Genomic DNA, 20,722 nt, shown 5'->3' with positions numbered 1-20,722 from the left:
GGACTTTTATTTATTTATCCAATATAAGGAGCCTCCAGTGTCAGTAGGTTTTTTCTCCACAGGAAAGTCTTTAGCACAGAACAGTTTACGGAACTCGGAATTCTGAAATCGGAATTTCTAATTCCGAACTGGAAAAACAGAATCGAGAACCGTAAACATGGACTACAAAATTCCTACGGAATTTCCTATGGAAAAATACTGAATGCACACTTTCTTGATAAAAAGATAACTTTCATTTGTCTTATTAACTTCAACAGAAGGAAAAAAAGAGAGATGATAAAACACTCAACATTCTTATATTCCTCACATACTGTGCTGTATAACACAGTGAATGCGGACACGACAAATACTGTACTTCTATCCGAATTCAGGTGAGACGCTTTCCTGGCTTGAGCAATGAAAATCAAATCCAATTGGGAAAATGTTTTAAGCCAATGTTCTTACTGAATAAACGTGATCTGTTGTGAGTTATCAGCTGAGGTTGAAGCAGAATACTTTCAATGAAGCAGAATTCCACTCCATGGTGGAACTGAACACTGAAGTCTCATCACTATAATCCTGATCACATGAACAGCATGTGTGAGAGAAGATTTAGTCGTCAGGGTGTTAAGACAACACACTCGACACAGAAAAACATCCAGGGTCTTTAAGGCAAGTGTTCTCAAAGATGTTGCAAGCAGGGACACCTTTTGCTTTATAAAAAAATAAAATAAAAAATAAAGCATTACACTCGTGCCCATGAAGTCAATATTCTTTCTTAATATCACCTCAGGTGGTTTTCATTTCATTTTATTTATTTATTCTTTTTTATATATATATATTTCTGCGGAGCTGCTTTGTGACAAGGTCCGTTGTTAAAACGCTACACAAATAAATATACATTTAATTGGATCTGAAGTTTTCTACAAAACAAGTTCTCTCAAAGACTTGTATAAACACGTTTGGTTTCTAAAAAAATTTTGTACGTTTTCCAAACTACTGAACAAGGAAGGAGCAAAAAACAAAACAAAAAAGTAGTATTGCACCTTTAAGATGTGTTAACCAGCACTGACAAGTGAGCCCACTTAGCATAAAGGCCACATCTCAACATCTCTTCAGTTCTCCCGTGAAGCCGTGTCATGCTCGCATTGTTCCACAACACACTGGAACGAAGCATGGAGTGTAAAATTCTTCAAAACCTCCCGAGGCTCTCGTTACACCTCAGCATACAAACAGGCAAATATTTACAGGTCTGTAAGTTTAAATGGTTCTCTCGGGACGGTAAATAGCTGAGCGTGCTTTTTTCGTGGCTTCAGACTTCCCACAGAGATTTGTTCCAAACAACCCAAGCTCTATAAACCACATGGGACTGCGTTTGTTGCACTACTTGTAAAACATTTACACTTCGTAACCTACATGTGCGATGTGTACCACAGTGGATTTGTTTTACATTTGCTTAACCAACAAAGATGTTAAAATAAAATGAATTCCCATCGCTCTCGCTACACAATCTCTGCTGAAGCATTCAAAGCATCAACGATCTGTGAAATCAGCTCAGGAAAGCGTATTCTCTTCTACGGAAAAGGAAGCAAAAGTGAAAAATGAGAGGATGTTTGGTCACGTTGATGCAGATCTCTTGATTATAAGTGCCTTTCTCAGGCTTTTTGAATGTTTACTTTATTTTTCAATTCATAACCACAGTCACGATTTCAAGCTCATACAAGTCTAGCCATCAGGCATAACGTAATCCTTACCGAGACATTTATCTGAGTCATTTATAACTGTCTAACAATCAGAGAAATGACTCTCAGCAACTGCTGCTTAAAATAACATGACTGATGCTCAGAAACTTGGAAAACACCATCCATCCATCCAGGACGCCTTTTCAGAATATTCTGACTAATGTCTTTGTTGATTTTTTTGAGAACAGAACTTCCTTAGTGTCATAAAAAGAAATTGCTGAAATGGTGCCACGGTATCTACAAGATCACCTGAGATGTTTGACAAAAGACTAAGTTTTGTTAGCACGATTAGAAAACAGTAACACAAAAGAATTGTCACTTGTCATTAAACTACTGAACTTACCTTTATTTACGTGTAATTTTTTGCCTCCTGTCCTGAAAAAGGGTAGAACCTCTGAGGTGACATGAGTGTAAACATTAATAAAATCACAAATAAATAAATAAATAAATAAATAAAGTGCCTAATATGACCACAAACATCTATTTCATGGCATCTACTACAATTTTAATATGACTGAGAAAAAAAAAAAAGAGACATTTATTTAAGTAATATAGCCACAGGAACCTGAACATGGTGCTGATTAACTACATTACACTTCAGGTTTGTAATGATGCAGAACGACATACTGACGTCACTCTGCTGATAAATCATTTGCATGCATTTGAATAGTTCTTTTGAATATGTATGAGTTAGCAAAATCTAAATTCGTGAGCTCGAGCTGCACAATTTACTAACTCGTAGTCACGAGACATTGTAAGGTCGAAATATCTCGATATTAATTCACATCATGATGGTCACGAGACAACAACAGCAAAAAAATTAGATACCATTAAACAATTTAAGGTTAATCGACTCATTAATTAACTAGCAAGGCGTTTCTGTTTTAGCGCGAGCGTTACTTCACAAGATTAGAATATTTATCATGAGCTCACGATACCTTTAGATACATCCAAACGAAAGTGACTATATAGTTTGTTTGTTTGTTTGTTTGTTTGTTTGTTTGTTTGTTTAAATAACAGACAAAACACTCACTCACACTAATCCACTTGTACCAGACACCTCAACAGCAAACTCACAAACAGCCGCTAAACTCGACCAATGACGTGATTCGCTCGTTAAGCTCATTAGCATATTCATGAACCACCTGTTTTCATATAACAACGTCTTTAACGGCTCGTGAATGGCCTTTCATTATCAATTAGATTTATTGCTTTATTATTTAAAAAACAAATAAAAAAAAAACAACATATTTTTGGACTACGCTTTGTGTTGTTACTATACACACATTTCTGTAGACACCACATTTTAGCTTCATATCTGCTGTACACACGTCTCTTTTTGTACTTTCCTTAACTTTCTATTGTTTATATTTTGAATGCACAAATTCGAATCTTGAACGTTTAAAAAAAAAAAAAGTTGCTTATAACCTTTTCTTATTTTGATACAGCTAATTTCATTTAATAAGCTTTTATTTGTTCCAAACCTTCACTGGCATTTGTACATACAATTATAATGGTATTATTGTAATAAATGTTTACTTTTCACAAATTATAATAATTATTTCCTTTTATTTTATATTTATATATTTCAGATTATTATTTTCTTCCTACAGTTATTATTATTCCTATTCTTCTTCTTCTTCTTCTTCTTCTTCTTCTTATTATTATTATTATTATTATTATTATTATTATTATTATTATTGTAAGACAATGTGTCCAAGACAACAGATGAAAAATAGACATTGGCTAATTGGCCAACTCTGGTGCAGTTCCAGTTATGTTTGATTAATTTGCACTTTCCCTGTTCAAGAAACCAATAAATAAATTATGTTTTGGTGTTTTAATTTGACCGCAATTTGTTTCTTTACTTTTGCTTTTACTTCGCAATATAAAACGTTTTGATAAATGTATAAACATTTCTTTAATTATTATTATTATTATTATTATTATTATTATTATTATTATTATTATTATTATTATTAATAAGAATAAGAATATTTCCTGTGGGTGTAGTTTAATCCTCCTACCTTCAGATGGCAGCAGAGACACCAGTGTTCACTCTCACTACAGGAACGAGGAAAAACACAGACAGGGAAAAACACAACACAAAGACAATACAAATATTAAAAGTGCTCAAATATACCTGGGGATTTAGTTTAACTTTTCAAGCTCTGTATTAAACTTTATTTTACTCAAACACATCTGTGTATAAACATGACATACGGACATTAACTAATGCATTGAAGAGGAGCTGAAAGTTTAAGACTCCCAACAGCTTTGTGCAGGTAAATGCGATGTTTACACATAATGCTGAGATTTATAGACACAAGATACTTATTACAGTGTAAAATACATCGAAGATAATCACTGTAGTATAATTAATATTATAGAATTAATCATCTGTCTTGCTCAGAGTCCTGTTTAAACTAATCAGGCTGTAGCGAAATCTCCTCCAAACTGCATGAACAGTGTTGAACTGCATTAGAGTTCAGTCTCAGTTCACTACCTCCAGCTGTGGACAAAAAAGGTTTTGAGAATGACACAAAAAGCAATTTGTATATTTTGCAGAATGTTATGAAGAGGGATGTTTATGAATAATAAAACACCTAGTGTTTAAGGTGTTGGACTACTGACCAGAAGGTCATGGGTTTGAATCCCAGGTCCACCAAGCTGCCATTGCTGGACCCCTTGAGCAAGGCCCTTAACCCTCAATTGCTCGGTTGTATAAATTGAAATAAATTGTAAGTCACTCTGGATAAGTCATTCATTCATTCATTCATTCATTCATCTTCTACCGCTTATCCGAACTACCTCGGGTCACGGGGAGCCTGTGCCTATCTCAGGCGCCATTGGGCATCAAGGCAGGATTCACCCTGGACGGAGTGCCAGGGTGAATCTCAGGGAATCTCCCATGAATCTCCCATCGCAGGGCACACACGCACACACTCATTCACTCACGCAATCACACACTAGGGACAATTTTCCAGAGATGCCAATCAACCTACCATGCATGTCTTTGGACCAGGGGAGGAAACCGGAGTACCCGGAGGAAACCCCCAAGGGCACGGGGAGAACATGCAAACTCCACACACACAAGGTGGAGGCGGGAATCGAACCCCGACCCTGGAGGTGTGAGGCGAACGTGCTAACCACTAAGCCACCGTGCCCCCACTCTGGATAAGTGTGTCTGCTAAATGTAAGAGTGAGGAGATGAATTACAATGAAATGAAAATGAACTTAATTCCAGGTGAGAGTGTTGACGAGGACAAGGCTGGAGATCCCTCTGTCGTACTGATAAAGTTAGATTAACAGACCGGAAACTTTAAACGGAGGGTGGTGCTGGAAATCATTGTTCTAAAAAAAAAAAAAAAAAAATCTAAAAACACTGAAGCAGCAGACTTTGTGGAAAATTAATATTTGTGTCATTCTCAAACCTTTTGGCCATGTCTGTGCTTGATGCACTGTTTAACATCATGTGTACGAGACATTATACAAGTCATCCATTATAAAGTCAACAAGGACAAACGAGGCTGTTAATTAGCCAAAGAAAAATTCAAACCAGACATGTTGAACTGTTAAGACGTTGTCTGTAGCATGTTTAAGTTAATGAACAACAACCAAGTCGTCCTTTAACAGCTGGTTAAAAATTGATCAATTTAACAAAAACAGGTTTGTTTGAGTATTTTAAGGACAGCTTATAGCTAAGTGCTGTGATGAAAACATGTTTAAAGTAAACACATATTTATTATTCATTATTTATGGGGGTGTGTGATTTTGTGTATGTCCGTTTATTTTTAATGCTTGATGATAATGCCATACCTAAACATGTTTATCTCTTGTGCAGAGAACCTTGTTTTTTTGTTTTTGTTAAAATCTTTTGCTGTTGTAGTCTCGAATCTGATTGGTCAGAAAGTGTTGACTAATTTTCTATAACTCCAGCTAGCTAGTCGTTCTAGCAATGGCTAGGTTTGTATAGTAACACCTTAACCGAGGACTTGTATTGTAAAGCCTCAGTATAATATAAATCTAAAATAATAATAATAATTATTATTATTATTATTGTTATTATTATTATTATTATTATTAGAGGGGGCACGGTGGCTTAGTGGTTAGCACGTTCGCCTCACACCTCCAGGGTTGGGGGTTCGATTCCCGCCTCCACCTTGTGTTTGTGGAGTTTGCATGTTCTCCCCGTGCCTCGGGGGTTTCCTCCGGGTACTCCGGTTTCCTCCCCCGGTCCAAAGACATGCATGGTAGGTTGATTGGCATCTCTGGAAAATTGTCCGTAGTGTGTGATTGTGTGAGTGAATGAGAGTGTGTGTGTGTGCCCTGCGATGGGTTGGCACTTCGTCCAGGGTGTATCCTGCCTTGATGCCCGATGACGCCTGAGATAGGCACAGGCTCCCCGTGACCCGAGATAGTTCGGATAAGCGGTAGAAAACGAGTGAGTGAGACAGGATCATTCAGGAATAAATGAAACGGTGCTCTCTGTTGTCTGTAAAGGAAACCATCCTGCAGCAGGATGTTTTAGTTTTCTTCACAAAAATGTTTTTCCAGTATATTACTCAGTGTTCATGGGGTTAATAATACACGAATCCTTTAAAAAAAAAACCTATTTAATTCTCTGAAAAGTCAAAGCACTATAAATTATATATCTCCTCTGTTTTTTTTTTTACTAGAATTGTTTAGGACAGGATGGATGGAGAGCCAGCAGATGGCGCTAGACTCCTACAGAAGTTTAAACTACAGCTGATAGATGCTCTGTGTGGAGATCCTGACTTTCTGCTCCAGCACTGCCATTCATCCCGCTTACTGACCCAGATGCAATATGACAACCTCAAAAACACTGCGATGCCGTGGGATAAAGCTCGGGACATTCTGGACTGCATGATGAAAAAAGATCGGAAAAGGGTAGAGAAATTCCTGAGTATTTTAAAGGACAAAGAGATACAGGAGGCATTTCCTAAACTGGAATTTCTCCGCAAGGTTCCTCTAAGAAAATCGATCACTACAGGTATCGTACCAACCATGAAAGATAAATAACAACAGGCAATTTAAATTGGAAGAAGAATAGTTTATTGTTAAATAATTCTCACCTTGTAGGGAGGAAGAGGAAAAAAAGCAAAGAAAAGGAACCAGAAGAAGATGTTCCCAGAAATCACACATGCAAAGTTAAAAAAAGTAAGATTTCCAGACTTAAATTGTTTCTCCCCAGTCTTTCCTTCTACCACGTTTTAGATTTTCTTTTAGATGTGATCTCACTGAGATGGTTCTCTTTCCCACCAGGAGACAGGACGGTGACGGAGAAGCAGCTCATGAAGGTTGCTCGCTACATCGGTGCTAACTGGAAGGAGGTGGGCAGGGTGGCGCTGGAGATCCCCAGCATCAGGCTGGAGCAGATCGTAGAGGAGAACCCACACAACCTCAAAGAGCAAGTCTTCTGCATGCTGCGTCTCTGGAGCATGAGAGAGAGGCATAACGCATCGGCCACTCGTTTGCATGAGCTCCTCAGACAGGAGGAAATCGGGAGCATTGACTTCCTGCTGGAGGACAGCTAGAACTAGCATTACTGCTTTCTGTTCTTATCTCATATGCATTAGTAATGTAGATTTGTGATGATTTTAAGCCCCTGTAAATATATCATGGGGTCTCAGAATAGCTAGACTGAAACATTTCCATGCTTGAGTTTTATTATATTTTTATTTTATTTGCTGTTCGTCGGTCCACATGATGTTTCTGACCTTCTGAGAAGTTTCCATATGTGCAAAAAAAAAGTATAAAATTATGTGTTTTTGAATGTTTATATACATACATTTGTAGTTTTGTACTGATTGCAGAAAAAATATAAAGAAAATCTTTCTCTCATCGCGTTCTACAGAGTTCATTCTTCTTTTACAAGAAAGAAAGAAATTCCACAGGATTATATGCAGAATTTCAGACCCAGAATAAACAGAGAACAAAAATTGTGTCCTTACTTGAACTGCTTACTGAGCATCTAGCATTAGTTTGTACAGTTCAGACCGGAAAAATAGAAACTGCTTATTATACCAAACTAACGAAGCCTTGAAACGAAGAACGCTGAAATAAATCCATAAATATATGAGTAATTAAGAGACATATAGTCGTGTCTAATAATTATTCTTACCTGTACAATTAAAGCTAAAAAGAAAAGAGGGAAAATAATATGTAAAGTTAAAACAGTTCAGCAAAATATTTTATTTTAAAATATTTACATTAACAAAATGCACAAATACTAAGTACTGAAACAGAGGAAATACTTTTATTTAAATGTCAAATTAAAAATACATTCACCAAAAATATGTTTAAGCTTTATACATACTTTGAAAACATCTAGACGATGACAGTACAAAGTATTTCTCAATAACTTTTTTTTTTTTTTTTTTTTTTATTTGTATAATTTTGTTTTATGTTTTAAATTGAATGAAAGTTTTAAAATGACCAGACTGGTTTCCGTACATGCATTTATATATATAAATATATATATTTAAAATAAATATATGTATATACACACACACATATATATATATATATATTTCTCTCTTTAAACACATTTTGTAGTCTGCATCAAGCAGACATGGAGTGTCCAAAGGAAGCTTTTTTTGTTCCAACTTAAACAATTTATCTGCTGCTTCCATGGTGAACTTTGTTCTCTCGGCAAGTATCACGTTGTTTCACCCTGATGGGTTTTCACCCGGGTTTTTCACCCTTGTTCACCCTTGTACTGTGTGCCAAGTAATCAGATAGGAGGAGGAGCTTTTTTTTTTCTTTTTTTTTTTTTTTAAAACAAATCCATTGCATCAACAGCCAGAGTGCATGGCATATATTTATCCCAAAGCAATTAAAGTGACTTTCCACCTTCATGTCAGTTAAAAATGATGTAAAGTACTTTAACATTAATGCAGCTTTGGTGCAGTTTTAATGATTCTTATTCCTCCCTATTCATGTTTATTCACTTGATAGTTTTTTAATTGAATTGTATTCATTTATTTATTTATTTGAATCTTTTTGTGTGTGTGTGTCCTTGAGTCCATTTTAGGTAAATAGCTGAAAATGCTGCAGTTAATTATTAACTTAGTGGTGAAAAGTACTGGAAGTTAATGAGTAACGATTTTTATCAAGGATTATAATGCAATTTAGATTCTTTTTACTGATTTATTATAAGATTGTATTGATTGTAGACTTTCTTCTAGGATGATCCAAGCACATTTTTTTCTTAAAATGCAGAATTTATGTGATAAATATTGAATTGGCTGTGTTTGGTAGAAACCTGTTTCCTCGTGCTAAGTTGTTTCGTGTAAAAAAGGTTGAACTTTATCATTTTCCTCCATGAAAGTTGCATGTTATGATTTTCTGATCTTCCTCTTTTTCTTTCATGAAGACACTTGGACCCTACACATATGTTCCACATGTAGTGTATTTATTCATTTATATTTAAACACTTCTACTTTGCACGTTTATGACGTAAGGGTTTATTATTTGCATAAATAAATACATTTTTTTTTCACACGTGTTCACGTTACTCACGTGCCATAACATGTGTTTACTTCAGGTCACACCACCAACAGGTCGCTGATTGGTGAATCTGGAATTGTATGTAAATGAGGCGATCGATGGTTGGTGGTGCGTGAAGAACAACAACAACAACAACAACAACAACAACAGACTAGTGTAATCTGACACAGACAGCATTTGCTTTATAAAATAAGTGTGTGTGTTTGTGTGTGTGTGTGTGTGTGTGTGTGTGTGTGTGTGTGTGTGTGTGTGTGTGTAAATAAATGAATGCTATATTGGCTGTAGATATTTTTTCTCAGTTTAATGGCATACTGATTTAAATGAGCCCAGTGTATTATAGGATATAATCTATAATCTTATTGATACTGGTTATCATGCTGATTGGTTGTATCGTTATGTCGTTAAAAATTTATGACAAATTTATGGACTCTAGAAATTCAAGCGTATGGATAAACAGGAACGTTAGAAATGATATCCATCTTATTCATAACTAGGCTAGAGCATGTTATAAGCATAAAGACATGCTTTTTTCCTATTGGTTATAAATAGGAAAAGAGTCGAGGTTAAAAATGGCTTGAATGTTAATTCTGTACTATTTTTGGTTCACTGCCTTTCTGAGTTGTTGCTTCACGGAGGTTTGCAGCCAGAAGAAATCCGCCCTGTCTGGTCCAATGGCGTGACGATGCGTCCTCAATGCTGGCTTCTGATTGGTCAGCCGTTCTGCTTAAATTAGACTTTATATCGGATTACGGATAGGTTTAAGTGCGACTTCAGACCACACTGACGACTACAGACATGAGTTCAACCCTTACTATTGGTGAGAAAAATCTTCATTTCTACTGAAATCTGTGTCCTGTGCAGACACATTGACACTGACATTTTAAACTCAAGGACAAAATGATAATCTATTGAATATTTTTAGGATTAAACAATATTGCATGTATTTTGATATCAATATCTAATATAAAAACAATGCAGTTTGTATGATGCCAGGGCACAAACAATTTTTCAATTTCCTCCAATACATTTAGCAGGCAAAACAATGTTTGTGGTTTTTTTTTGTTGTTGTTGTTGTTTTTGTTTTGTTTATTTTTTCAAAAATGTTCCAGGATAATCCATAAATTTGCATTATTTATAAATCCATATCTAAAGTTCAAACTGGAATTATATTATTATCTAAATGTTTGGTCTAAGAAAGATTCGGTACATCACAAGATCATTGAATAAATCGGTATCCTTTTCCCTATCACTCCCTAACATGAAGTGATTCACTCCCTTCTCTATTAACGGAACAGTGTCTGAGTCAGTGAATCATATCAAAATGTGAAATGACTCTACTCTCGATCGGTGAAGCTGCGTTTGATTCAGTGAATCATTTCTCATGAATTGATTCATTCACTCCTCTTCCTGTCACAGGATCAATGTTTGAGTATTATTTCATGACCATGATTTACATTTCTCATTTTATATATATAGTTGCATACATAACTGATCTGTTATATATTCTGTATTCCTATTTAAAACTCATATACTGTATTGTCTCATATCGTCTGTATTGTCTTGTCTAGTCCAAGCTAAATGTATAGTATAGTGTTATTTATATCTGTAATTTTGAGAATCACAATCAGCTGGAACCAAATTCCTTGTGTGTGTCAACACAATTGGCCAATAAACCTGATTCTGATCATGATTATGACCAAGATCACTGTGAAATGAATCACGGGCACAAACACTGAATTGCTAAATAAGACAGCAGTGAATTAAGGTCTATAATTCACTTCTCTCCATTTTACAGTGTTTGAGTCAAAAAATTATTTCACAAAGATCAAAGTCATAAATGATTCATTAAATGAAACTCTGAATCAGTGAATTAATTGTTTGAATCATTTTGGCTATAACAGATTTTTTTAGAGGCCCAGTGTTTGAGTCGGATTTTGAAAAAGATTTACTCCTTTCTCATTAAGCAGATCAGTATTTGAGTCACTTTTTTGTTTTAGTGGAGCAGTGAATACTGTACGTTTGGATATATTATGCACATATTATGACCAATATTCACAATGTTTGGTCAGTGAATCATTTAGGTCATGAACGAGATGAACTTCTCTCTCATTTAGAGAATCAGCGATTAAGTCACTGAATCATTTTTTCCATGAACAAGATTCACTCCTCTCTCATTTAGTGTTAATTGTTTTCAATAGATTAGCTGTTAACAAAAAAAATTGTCATATTTTTTCTTTTTTTAATGTAATTTCATTCTACGTGTAATTATGTTTAATCCTTTAGAGTGCACTATGAGCAAAGTCACAAACGGACACCATCATGCGGATGAAGTTGAACTGGAGCCTTCAGCAGGTGAGCAGTTCCTCTCCGAGGCTTTTAAAGTGATCCTGGAGGAAGCGGTTCACAAGGCTACAGATGTGAAGGAAAAGGTCTGATAAGCAAATCAATGATTCTAAGCACAACATAGTAAAATATACAAGAGTGTGTATCTTACAAAACATGTGTATATGCATACATTTACAGGTGTGTGAGTGGAAGGATCCTGAGCAGTTGAGGGCTCTTTTGGACTTGGAGCTGAGAGATCATGGGGAATCTCATGAACAGCTGCTGCAGAGAGTACACGATGTCACCAAATACAGCGTGAAAACCAGTAAGTCACCTACATTATATCTGTTCATTCTAAATGATCTGAGGCCGAGAAGAAATCTGCAGCAGTGCGTTCGTTCTTTCCAGATCACCCTCGTTTCTTCAATCAGCTGTTTGCTGGAGTGGACTATCATGCCCTGACCGGACGACTCCTTACAGAGACACTCAACACCAGTCAGTAAGTGTGGCCTAGTTGGCACTAATGTGCGCCCTTGGACAACAGATAAGAGCATTACTACTGTCGCTACTAGATGATACATCAGCTAAATAACCTCAGTAACCTTCATGTTATAGACACAATAAACAGCCAAGTGCTATAATTGCTCAGAAAAATGAAGCACAAAGGTCAGTGTAAAGAACCACTTTATATATTTCAATACTGTGATTCATTTAGGCAATCAGATCAGTGTCCAGCATCGTCTTCAGTCCCTGAATCGTTTGCATCATCAGAGTGGATGAGTGTTGGAAAAAAAATATCTAAGATAATATCCATGATACATTTTAATATTTCTTTGCATGCAGAAAGGGTCCAATGGTCACTGGCATCCAGTCCAAGATTTAGTAGTTTATCAGAGCAAACCTCTTCATCCGTGTGTGCGTGTGAGTCAAAAAGAGATAACCAAGCATGTTTATGGCATTATGTAAAGAATTAAACACATGGGGCATCCGGTTATAGGAAAATAATGCATGATTGGTTTGTGTGATGTGAAGTGGAAGGTCAACATTAACAGTTTAGTTCCTGTGATCATTTAACCCTTTTAACCAGTACACCAGAGTTCCATTTGCCAAAGGAATGGATATGGGACAGTTTAGACAAATGAATTATTTATTAGACCAGATTTTTAGTGTTTGAAGATAACGGCTTCACGTTTTAGATGGTTATGAATAAGCAGTTAAAGCATATCAGAGAGCAGAAATGACCTTGTTTTTTAAAAAAAAAATATATCATTCCTAGTAGGCTAGGGAAAAACAGAAAACTACAAATTCTTAAAACGCTGAGTGTCTATTTTCAAACGAGCTTCATATTTACCACCGCTGTGGAGTGAGACATGACAAAGCCATTCAACACTGAACATGGACACAAGCAAACAGGAGGAATTTCCATTTAAAAGAGTTAAAAACAGTCATTCTTCAGTCATTCTTCTCTTTTCACCAGCTTCTCTTTTCTTTCTCTTTTACTCATCAAGAGAGTCAATGGTTGCAAACATACTAATACAAAATACTGACGTTTAAGAGTCCTTAACATAAACGTCTCTTATAACTGTTTATATAAGAATACATGAACAAACATTCAAGAAATAGAATCTATGGAAGTTTCATTCCATCATAATCCTATAAGGGTTTACTTCATAACCCTGCAGCCCAAGATGAGTTTTCATCGACATCATACCACCGAGTCATTTTGCTGTGAATAAAATGATCGTTAATAAATTAATGCTCCATTGTGATTTGTCAGATCTGACAAAACGGTGTCTCTATCAGGTACACCTACGAGGTGGCCCCGGTCTTTGTTCTAATGGAGGAAGTGGTTCTCCGTAGTCTGCGCTCCCTGGTGGGCTGGGCAGAGGGGGATGGCATATTCTGCCCAGGAGGTTCGATTTCTAACATGTATGCCATGAACGTGGCTCGATACTGGGCCTTTCCTCAGGTGAAGACGAAAGGCCTGTGGTCTGTCCCACGTCTCGCTGTGTTTACGTCACAGGAGGTAAAGATAAAAATAACAGGGTTCCGGGTAAATAAACATCATCACAATCATCATAACTGTTTGCTTTGTGTCTTTCACCTGATATCGTTAAAATCGATAAGCAATCGATTAAGTACAGGGAAAAAGTATGGAGGAAAAAGATATAAAATAAAAAAACAAAGTAAAAATAAATATCTTTTAGCTGATGAGGAAATCTGACCAATCTAAAATTAATCACATCCAGACCTGCATGTCTAGCTAGATTGCTAACAAGCAGCTGTTATAAAATTGTTCTGCTAACTCAGACATACATCGAGTAAAGTACACGCTCTGATCAGCTTCTTTTCACTTTTGGATTAAATTTTAAGGTTGAGAATATCAGTGATGAAAACCAAACTTAACTAGCTAGCTAATTCAACAAGCTGGTTAGCATAAAACTTAACTAGCTTACCTAGCTAAATTGAAAACGCTACCAGATAATTTACCAAAGTTAACATACTTATTTAGATTTGATGGTGAACTTAAAAAGCAGATATTTCACTTTCTATATGAAATGAATGGGAAACTGCTGGAAGAAGTCTTTATTAGTCACATATACATTACAGAATAGTGAAATTCATTCTGTGGCGTATCCTAGCTTAGGATACTGGGGTCAGTGTGTAGGGTGAGACAGGAGAGGGATAAGAGCTGTGCTCAGGGGCAAATTGTCAGTGCTGGGGCTTGAACCTTTGACCTTCTGATCAGTAACCAAGAGCTTTAACAATTGAGCCACCAATAAAAATACTAATTAAAAAAAACAATGTCATGCCATTTGAGGTTGTACTTTGAAGATCAGAATGTGTGAGTGAAATATAGTAAATTCCATCCTCGTTCCTTACAGAGCCACTACTCGATGAAAAAGTCGGCCGCCTTCCTCGGCATCGGGACGGAGAACGTTTACCACGTGAAAGTGGACGACAGGTAAATTTCTTTTATATGGGTCTTTCGGTTGTATTTGTCTGCATACGGTACGCCACGTCGCCTGGAGTCCACTTCATCCTTCTTTAAACTCTCTGTACCCACAGTGGCAGAATGATCCCAGAAGATCTCGAAGCTAAAATTGTTCATGCCAAGTCACAAGTATATGCATTATCCTTCCAACTGACTTTTCATCTGATCATATTGTATTATTTTTTTGCATAAAAGTTAAATGCAAATCTTGAAACAAAGAAAGTACAAGTAGCAACCTAAGCATTTGGATGTGGTTTTAATGTGCCACATTTTTATAGTTCGATCCAATAAAGATGTTGTGTTTAGTATTTGATTCTCGTGTTCTCCTTACGACAGGGTGCTTACCCCTTCTTTGTCAACGCTACAGCCGGCTCCACAGTACAAGGAGCCTTTGACCCCCTGGAGCGCATTGCTGACATCAGCGAGAGAAACGGAATGTGGATGCACGTTGACGTAAGCCACGTTCTCTTTATCAGCAGTCGTGTTACATATGGGACACTAGTGTAAAGTAATTCCCCTGAATCTGCAGCACCTTTGGCTTATTGTGCAAGCTCACAATGTTACTCCATTAGCTCTGAGAACAGTAGGTTAGCTGCTAATATGTGAACTGGATGAGGAACAGAAAGTCGTCTGAAAGTACAGATAAGCTGCCTTGTTTTGATAGATGTTCTTTTCCTTTATCTGTTCCACAGGCCGCTTGGGGAGGAAGTGTGCTGTTTTCCAAAAAGTTCAAACATCTACTCGCGGGACTTGAAAGGTATAAACACATATGATTATCGCTTATCAATTCTTCCACAGTCATGGCCTAATGGTTAGAGAGTCTGACTCCTAACCCTAAGGTCCTAAGGTTGTGAGTTCGAGTCTCGGGCCGGCCACAACTGAGGTGCCCTTTAGCAAGGCACCTAACCCCCCCAACACACGGTGTGTGTGTGTTCACTGCTGTGTGTGTGCAGTTTGGGTGGGTTAAATGCAGAGAACAAATTCTGATTATGGGTCACCATACTTAGCCGTGTCACGTCACTTTCACTGTCACTTTCAATTTATTCCAGGATACCAAAATTATTAAACAGGGACAAACAGAAAGCTAGAAAAAGTGGAAAACTACTGGAACATTTTGAAACACTACACTTAACCTCCTTCCCAAATGACGTAGTGTACACTGTGTGCTTACATTTTGCACTATTTACTCATTTCAAATGCAACACTAACCAGAAGTATAGGCCGTTTCCCCGGGCCATATTAAACAATATACATCGCTTCAGCAGCTTGAACAGAATATAATGAAATTTTAAATCATTGAAAAATAAATCACACAACATGGGCTGATTTAAAAGACATTCGTAAGCCGTCTTGTACACCAAAGTGTCGTCGGCCATCTTGAAAGATTTTTCTCGGCTAGAACGTGTCAGCACCTGGTAGCCCCGCCCCTCTTTATCTACGTAAGCAAAGCTACCAAAATTATAAAAAAGTCCCAAATTCCACACTTCGCATGAATAAGTGCATCATCCGAGTGCATTTATATTTCTTGTTGGAATTTTCAACGTGAAAACATGACTCGCACGATTTAGTCTACACTGGGGTCGTAGAATAGTGCATAAGTATGCGATTTGGGAAAATAAAAGTTGTCATGCACCAGGTGGGTTTGACTTCTCCAAAAGCTTCTAAATAAAACTGCTGCAGAAAGCAAGAGCTGTTCAAAATATACTCTGGAAGACCTGCAAGGAACATGTGAGGAACATGGAGGAAAAATAATATTTTTTGATGGGTTGCAGAGTACATTGGATGCAGTTTGTGCTAGAACATCATTTTATGAAACATTAAATCTCTAGTAACATTATTTGTAACTTTTACCTGTTTTTTTTTTTCTCTTTGTATTCAGGGCAAACTCTCTAACCTGGAATCCACATAAAATGCTGATGACCGGCCTTCAGTGCTCCGTTATTCTGCTGAGAGACACAACGGTACGATCCTGTGGGTTTTGATCCTAAATTAAAGTTTAGTATGAGATCATAGAGCGAAGAAAAATAAGTAAGCAACCACTGAAAATTGTGTGACAGCGTGGAAAAAACATGCTAAAATTTTGACATGTGCTACTACATATACTATATAGTGCTGAAAATGACGTTTGCATGGATCTCAACCACAAGATGACATTTTTCTTCCCAGAACCTGCTGATGCGTTGCCACTGCGCCAACGCCACCTACTTGTTTCAACAAGACAAGTTCTACGACACGCGCCTAGACACCGGGGATAAGTCTGTCCAGTGTGGACGCAAAGTGGACTGTCTGAAACTGTGGCTCATGTGGAAGGCAGTAGGCTCACAGGGCCTCGCTGACCGCGTCGAAAAGGCTTTCTCTCATCGAAGGTAAACAAGAAACAAAAAAGGGAAACAGAAAATGATTCATATACATTTAATATATTCTAACATGGGAATCGGTGTGGTGATGGTTCACTACCTTTCTCATTGATTTAGGTATCTTGTTGAGGAGATGAAGAAAAGAGCAGGATTTCAGCTGGTCTCTGAGGTAACAATGTTTTGTTCAAATCTAATGCATTTCTGTAAAATAAGTCTCTAACCTATCTAAACTCTAGATGGAGTTGAATAACACCAGGAATGATTTTATATATATATATATATATATATATATATATATATATATATATATATATATATATATATATATATTTTTTTTTACTTCCTCCACTAGTTCCACCCATACACACAAAGCTCCGCCCCCAGATTTACAGTGGTTCCCACTACCAAGGACTGTCATAACATTACTATTAAGCGAACTTGGACATCGTGTTACAACTCAAAAAATAAATAATTGAATAAATAGTAATAATAATCATCATTAAAGCCAGTGTCTAAGGATAAGTGTATTACATATATGGAAAAATTTGGGTCTTTAATAATGCTTGTTCATCTTCGGATTGGCCTCTTGTCAATCACACGCCCCCAACCCTTTTATACAGCCTCATAAATTGTTAACATTTACAGCATTTGGCAGACGCAACTTACATTATCTCATTTTTATACAACTGAGCAATTGAGGGTTAAGGGCCTTGCTCAGGGGCCCTGCAGTGGCAGCTTGGTGGACCTGGGATCAAACTCACAACCTTCCGATCGGTAGCCCAACACCTTAACCACTAGGCTACCACATGCATATTTAGAAGCATATTTAGAAGCAGGTCAACCTTCAACAACATTTTAAACGTTATTTCCTTCACGTTTCTCCACAGCCACAGTTTGTGAACGTGTGCTTCTGGTTCGTGCCTCCCAGCCTGAGAGGGAAGGAAAATGACACAGATTATAAGGATAAATTAGCAAAGGTTAGTCTATGGAGAATACCAGATAACGTTATCGCTTTTTTATTGAAAGATATCAAATATAATGTAATGTCTGATTTTTTCCACCAGGTGGCGCCGCTTATTAAGGAACGCATGGTGAAATGTGGCTCTATGATGGTCGGTTATCAGCCTTTGGATGGTCGAGTCAATTTTTTCCGCATGATCATCCTTTCTCCTCAGCTGAAGAAAAGCGACTTGGACTTCTTCCTGGATGAGATTGAGAGACTGGGGAAAGATCTGTAAATGTGCTCTTGGTGCTGAATCATCATTCATCCTGTGGTCATTGTCCATCATTGGTCTTTTCAGAGAGGCCCTATATGGTCGCTCTATATCACCTTTTGATTTTCTTAGACAAGCACAAGCAGTGAGTTTCATAAATCAGTTTGTAATTTATCTGGAACAGGACTGGCGCTTTGCTGATAAGATTGGGGACCACTGAGTAAACGAAGTTTCTCAGAAAATGGTGCTTCTTTTATTCATCACTTTTTGTTCAACTTTTCTTTCATTCTTCTTCTCTGGGTGTAGACTTCGTTTATCTTCCAGACTTCTTCCAAACTATTGAATCGAAGCAGACTTCTTCCCATGCAGGTTTTAGATGAGACTGTTCTTTCTTTCTTTCTTTCTTTCTTTCTTTCTTTCTTTCTTTACAGTCCGTCGATCATACACTCATCTACCCTCCCCCAATTTTTACACACATTTCTTTCTGCATCTTAATTACATCATCCGCTTATAGACAGAATTACTGTCACTCGTTTATTTTTTTGCTCTTGTCAACATGATAAAAAAATAAAACGAATGTAGCATTAGGTCAATTTTATTACTTTTAATAAAGTAAAAGGAACAGCTTTTCGTATAGTCAACAGCCTACTGGCTATTATGTTGTAATATCAAAGACTTATGTTGTGCTAGATCTGCTAAATGGACGGTTTATTAGGTACAGCTGTCATACTGGTGCGCTTTATAGATATAAAATCGCTGATGGATACAGAAGAGGGGATGGAAATTATTCATATCATCAGTTGGGCTATAGAGAGGAATTGTTCACCTATATGGTAGCTGTACCTGATGAATGTAGATCAAACTGGCTATAATACACAAACTGACAACTGAATGTATATTAACGCAATGAATCGATTTAAGAGGCTTCAACGGAAATTGCTGGGTTAGGATGAATTGTAGACTGGTGTCTAGTAGCTAGAAGTCAAAATGTAAACCCATTGCAATTGATTAGTTACGGCTGTTTGTTTTGTAGCATCAACTTTTGATACATAAGTGTATTTGTATACTTCTGAATTTTCTTCTTCTATTAATTAAAGAAAAAAAAAAGACCCTGAATGGCTCATAGATTGATATTAATACACAACATATGATCTTCAGCTGTTCTAAAAATTATCATTGATTATATGAGTTTTTTTGGGTATAATTTTTAATATAGCTAATGAATTGCTGACAGAACAGAGCGATGCGGTGGCACTTTACTGCTTTAGTCTGTCCGTCACTCCAACAGTCCAACGTTTCAAGTCTAACATTTGCTGTCGCCACTGATTCTACATGAGACGTCTCATTAATATAGCAGTGAACTGGTGGGTGAGTGAGAAATTGCTGACATTGTCCAGTGTGTCTGAGATCATATTTTCTCTATTAAATGCTGTCTCAAACTAATTAAAAAATAAAGCACCAGCCAACAAATTAGCACATCGGAAAACTCTTAAAATAAACATATATTTAAGAGTGGAATTTTCCTTTAACACGGACTTTTAACGTCAGAATTTGTCAACAAATATTACTTTTAATGGAAAAAACAAGTAGAAGCGTTGACATGTCAGATCGATAATAAAATGCTTTGTGGACAAGAGCTCTCTTCTTCCTCGCTGCATTTATGCATGCTGGAAACATATATGTATGTAAATAAAAAAGAAATAAAAAAAGTATAGAAATAAAAGTAAATAAAAAGAATTCTGTAAAGAACAGTAAACAGTAATAAACTAAACTTAAGTCAATATTTGGTCTGACAGACCTTTGCTTTTTAAAGAAAAAAAATCAAACAAACAGACTATTAGTTTTGTTAAGTTTGAGCAGTTTTATAAGGTCATTAGCTGACACAGCTCTTCTGGAGACTTTGACTGTTGCACTTACTCCTGTTTTGGGGAAAAACCCAGCAAACTTCATTGTGTTTCGTGTTCAGAAACGTGACAGAAACATTTTGTATGTGAGTAACAGACCGATGTTTAGACAAATATTCAAATTTCAATTCAATTCAATTCAAGTTTATTTGTATGGCGCTTTTTACAATTGACATTGTCTCAAAGCGATTTTACAGAACATAAACATAGAACAAAAGGTTATTATAAAGAATAATATAAAAATTAATAGAATCCAAAATTCAAGATTAATATTAGATATATTTAGGTGTATGTATTTATCCCTAATGAGCAAGTCTAAGGTGACTCTGGTGACTGTGGGGAGGAAAAACTCCCTTAGATGGTAAAGGAAGGAACCTTGAGAGGAACCAGCCTCAAAGGGGAACCTCATCCTCATATGGGTGACACTGGAGGATGTGATTATAAATATACAGTCTGATAATGTTTTATTGATGCAAAAGACCACATGAAGTTCACATCTCCTCTTTAGTATCACTGATCAGTCATTCATGTGGTAGCAGCTTAGTGTAAAAACTCCAGACCGGGTTGAGTTGAAATGCTCTGGGAACTCAATGAATCATTCTTGTTGAACAGAACCTATAACACATCCAGTCTTAACACGGATGGGCTACGATTGTAGATCACATTGTGATCA

General features: G+C 36.7%; 2 protein-coding genes across 2 annotated transcripts; both read left to right on the top strand.

The window, feature by feature from the left end:
- Positions 1-3,787: 3,787 nt before the first annotated feature.
- On the top strand, positions 3,788-7,586 carry zgc:174906 (uncharacterized protein LOC571548 homolog). Its single transcript, XM_060894031.1, has 4 exons — positions 3,788-4,006; positions 6,401-6,735; positions 6,825-6,902; positions 7,008-7,586. Exons 2-4 carry the CDS (start codon positions 6,417-6,419, stop codon positions 7,277-7,279), a joined length of 669 nt encoding a protein of 222 aa, XP_060750014.1. The 5' UTR covers positions 3,788-4,006; positions 6,401-6,416; the 3' UTR covers positions 7,280-7,586.
- A 2,347-nt stretch (positions 7,587-9,933) lies between these two features.
- csad (cysteine sulfinic acid decarboxylase) lies at positions 9,934-19,254 on the top strand. Its single transcript, XM_060894415.1, has 14 exons — positions 9,934-10,071; positions 11,538-11,683; positions 11,778-11,904; positions 11,988-12,078; positions 13,383-13,605; positions 14,465-14,544; positions 14,649-14,703; positions 14,911-15,027; positions 15,267-15,331; positions 16,454-16,535; positions 16,741-16,940; positions 17,049-17,100; positions 17,819-17,908; positions 17,996-19,254. The coding sequence occupies exons 1-14, from the start codon at positions 10,050-10,052 to the stop codon at positions 18,167-18,169; spliced, it is 1,524 nt and encodes a 507-aa protein (XP_060750398.1). The 5' UTR covers positions 9,934-10,049; the 3' UTR covers positions 18,170-19,254.
- The last annotated feature ends 1,468 nt before the right edge of the window (positions 19,255-20,722 follow it).

Source organism: Tachysurus vachellii, chromosome 19 (genome assembly GCF_030014155.1).
Source record: "Tachysurus vachellii isolate PV-2020 chromosome 19, HZAU_Pvac_v1, whole genome shotgun sequence".
In the NCBI taxonomy this organism is placed as follows: Eukaryota; Metazoa; Chordata; class Actinopteri; order Siluriformes; family Bagridae; genus Tachysurus; species Tachysurus vachellii.
The sequence above is the reverse complement of the archived record's forward strand: the minus strand, read 5'-3'. Positions and strand labels throughout refer to the sequence as shown.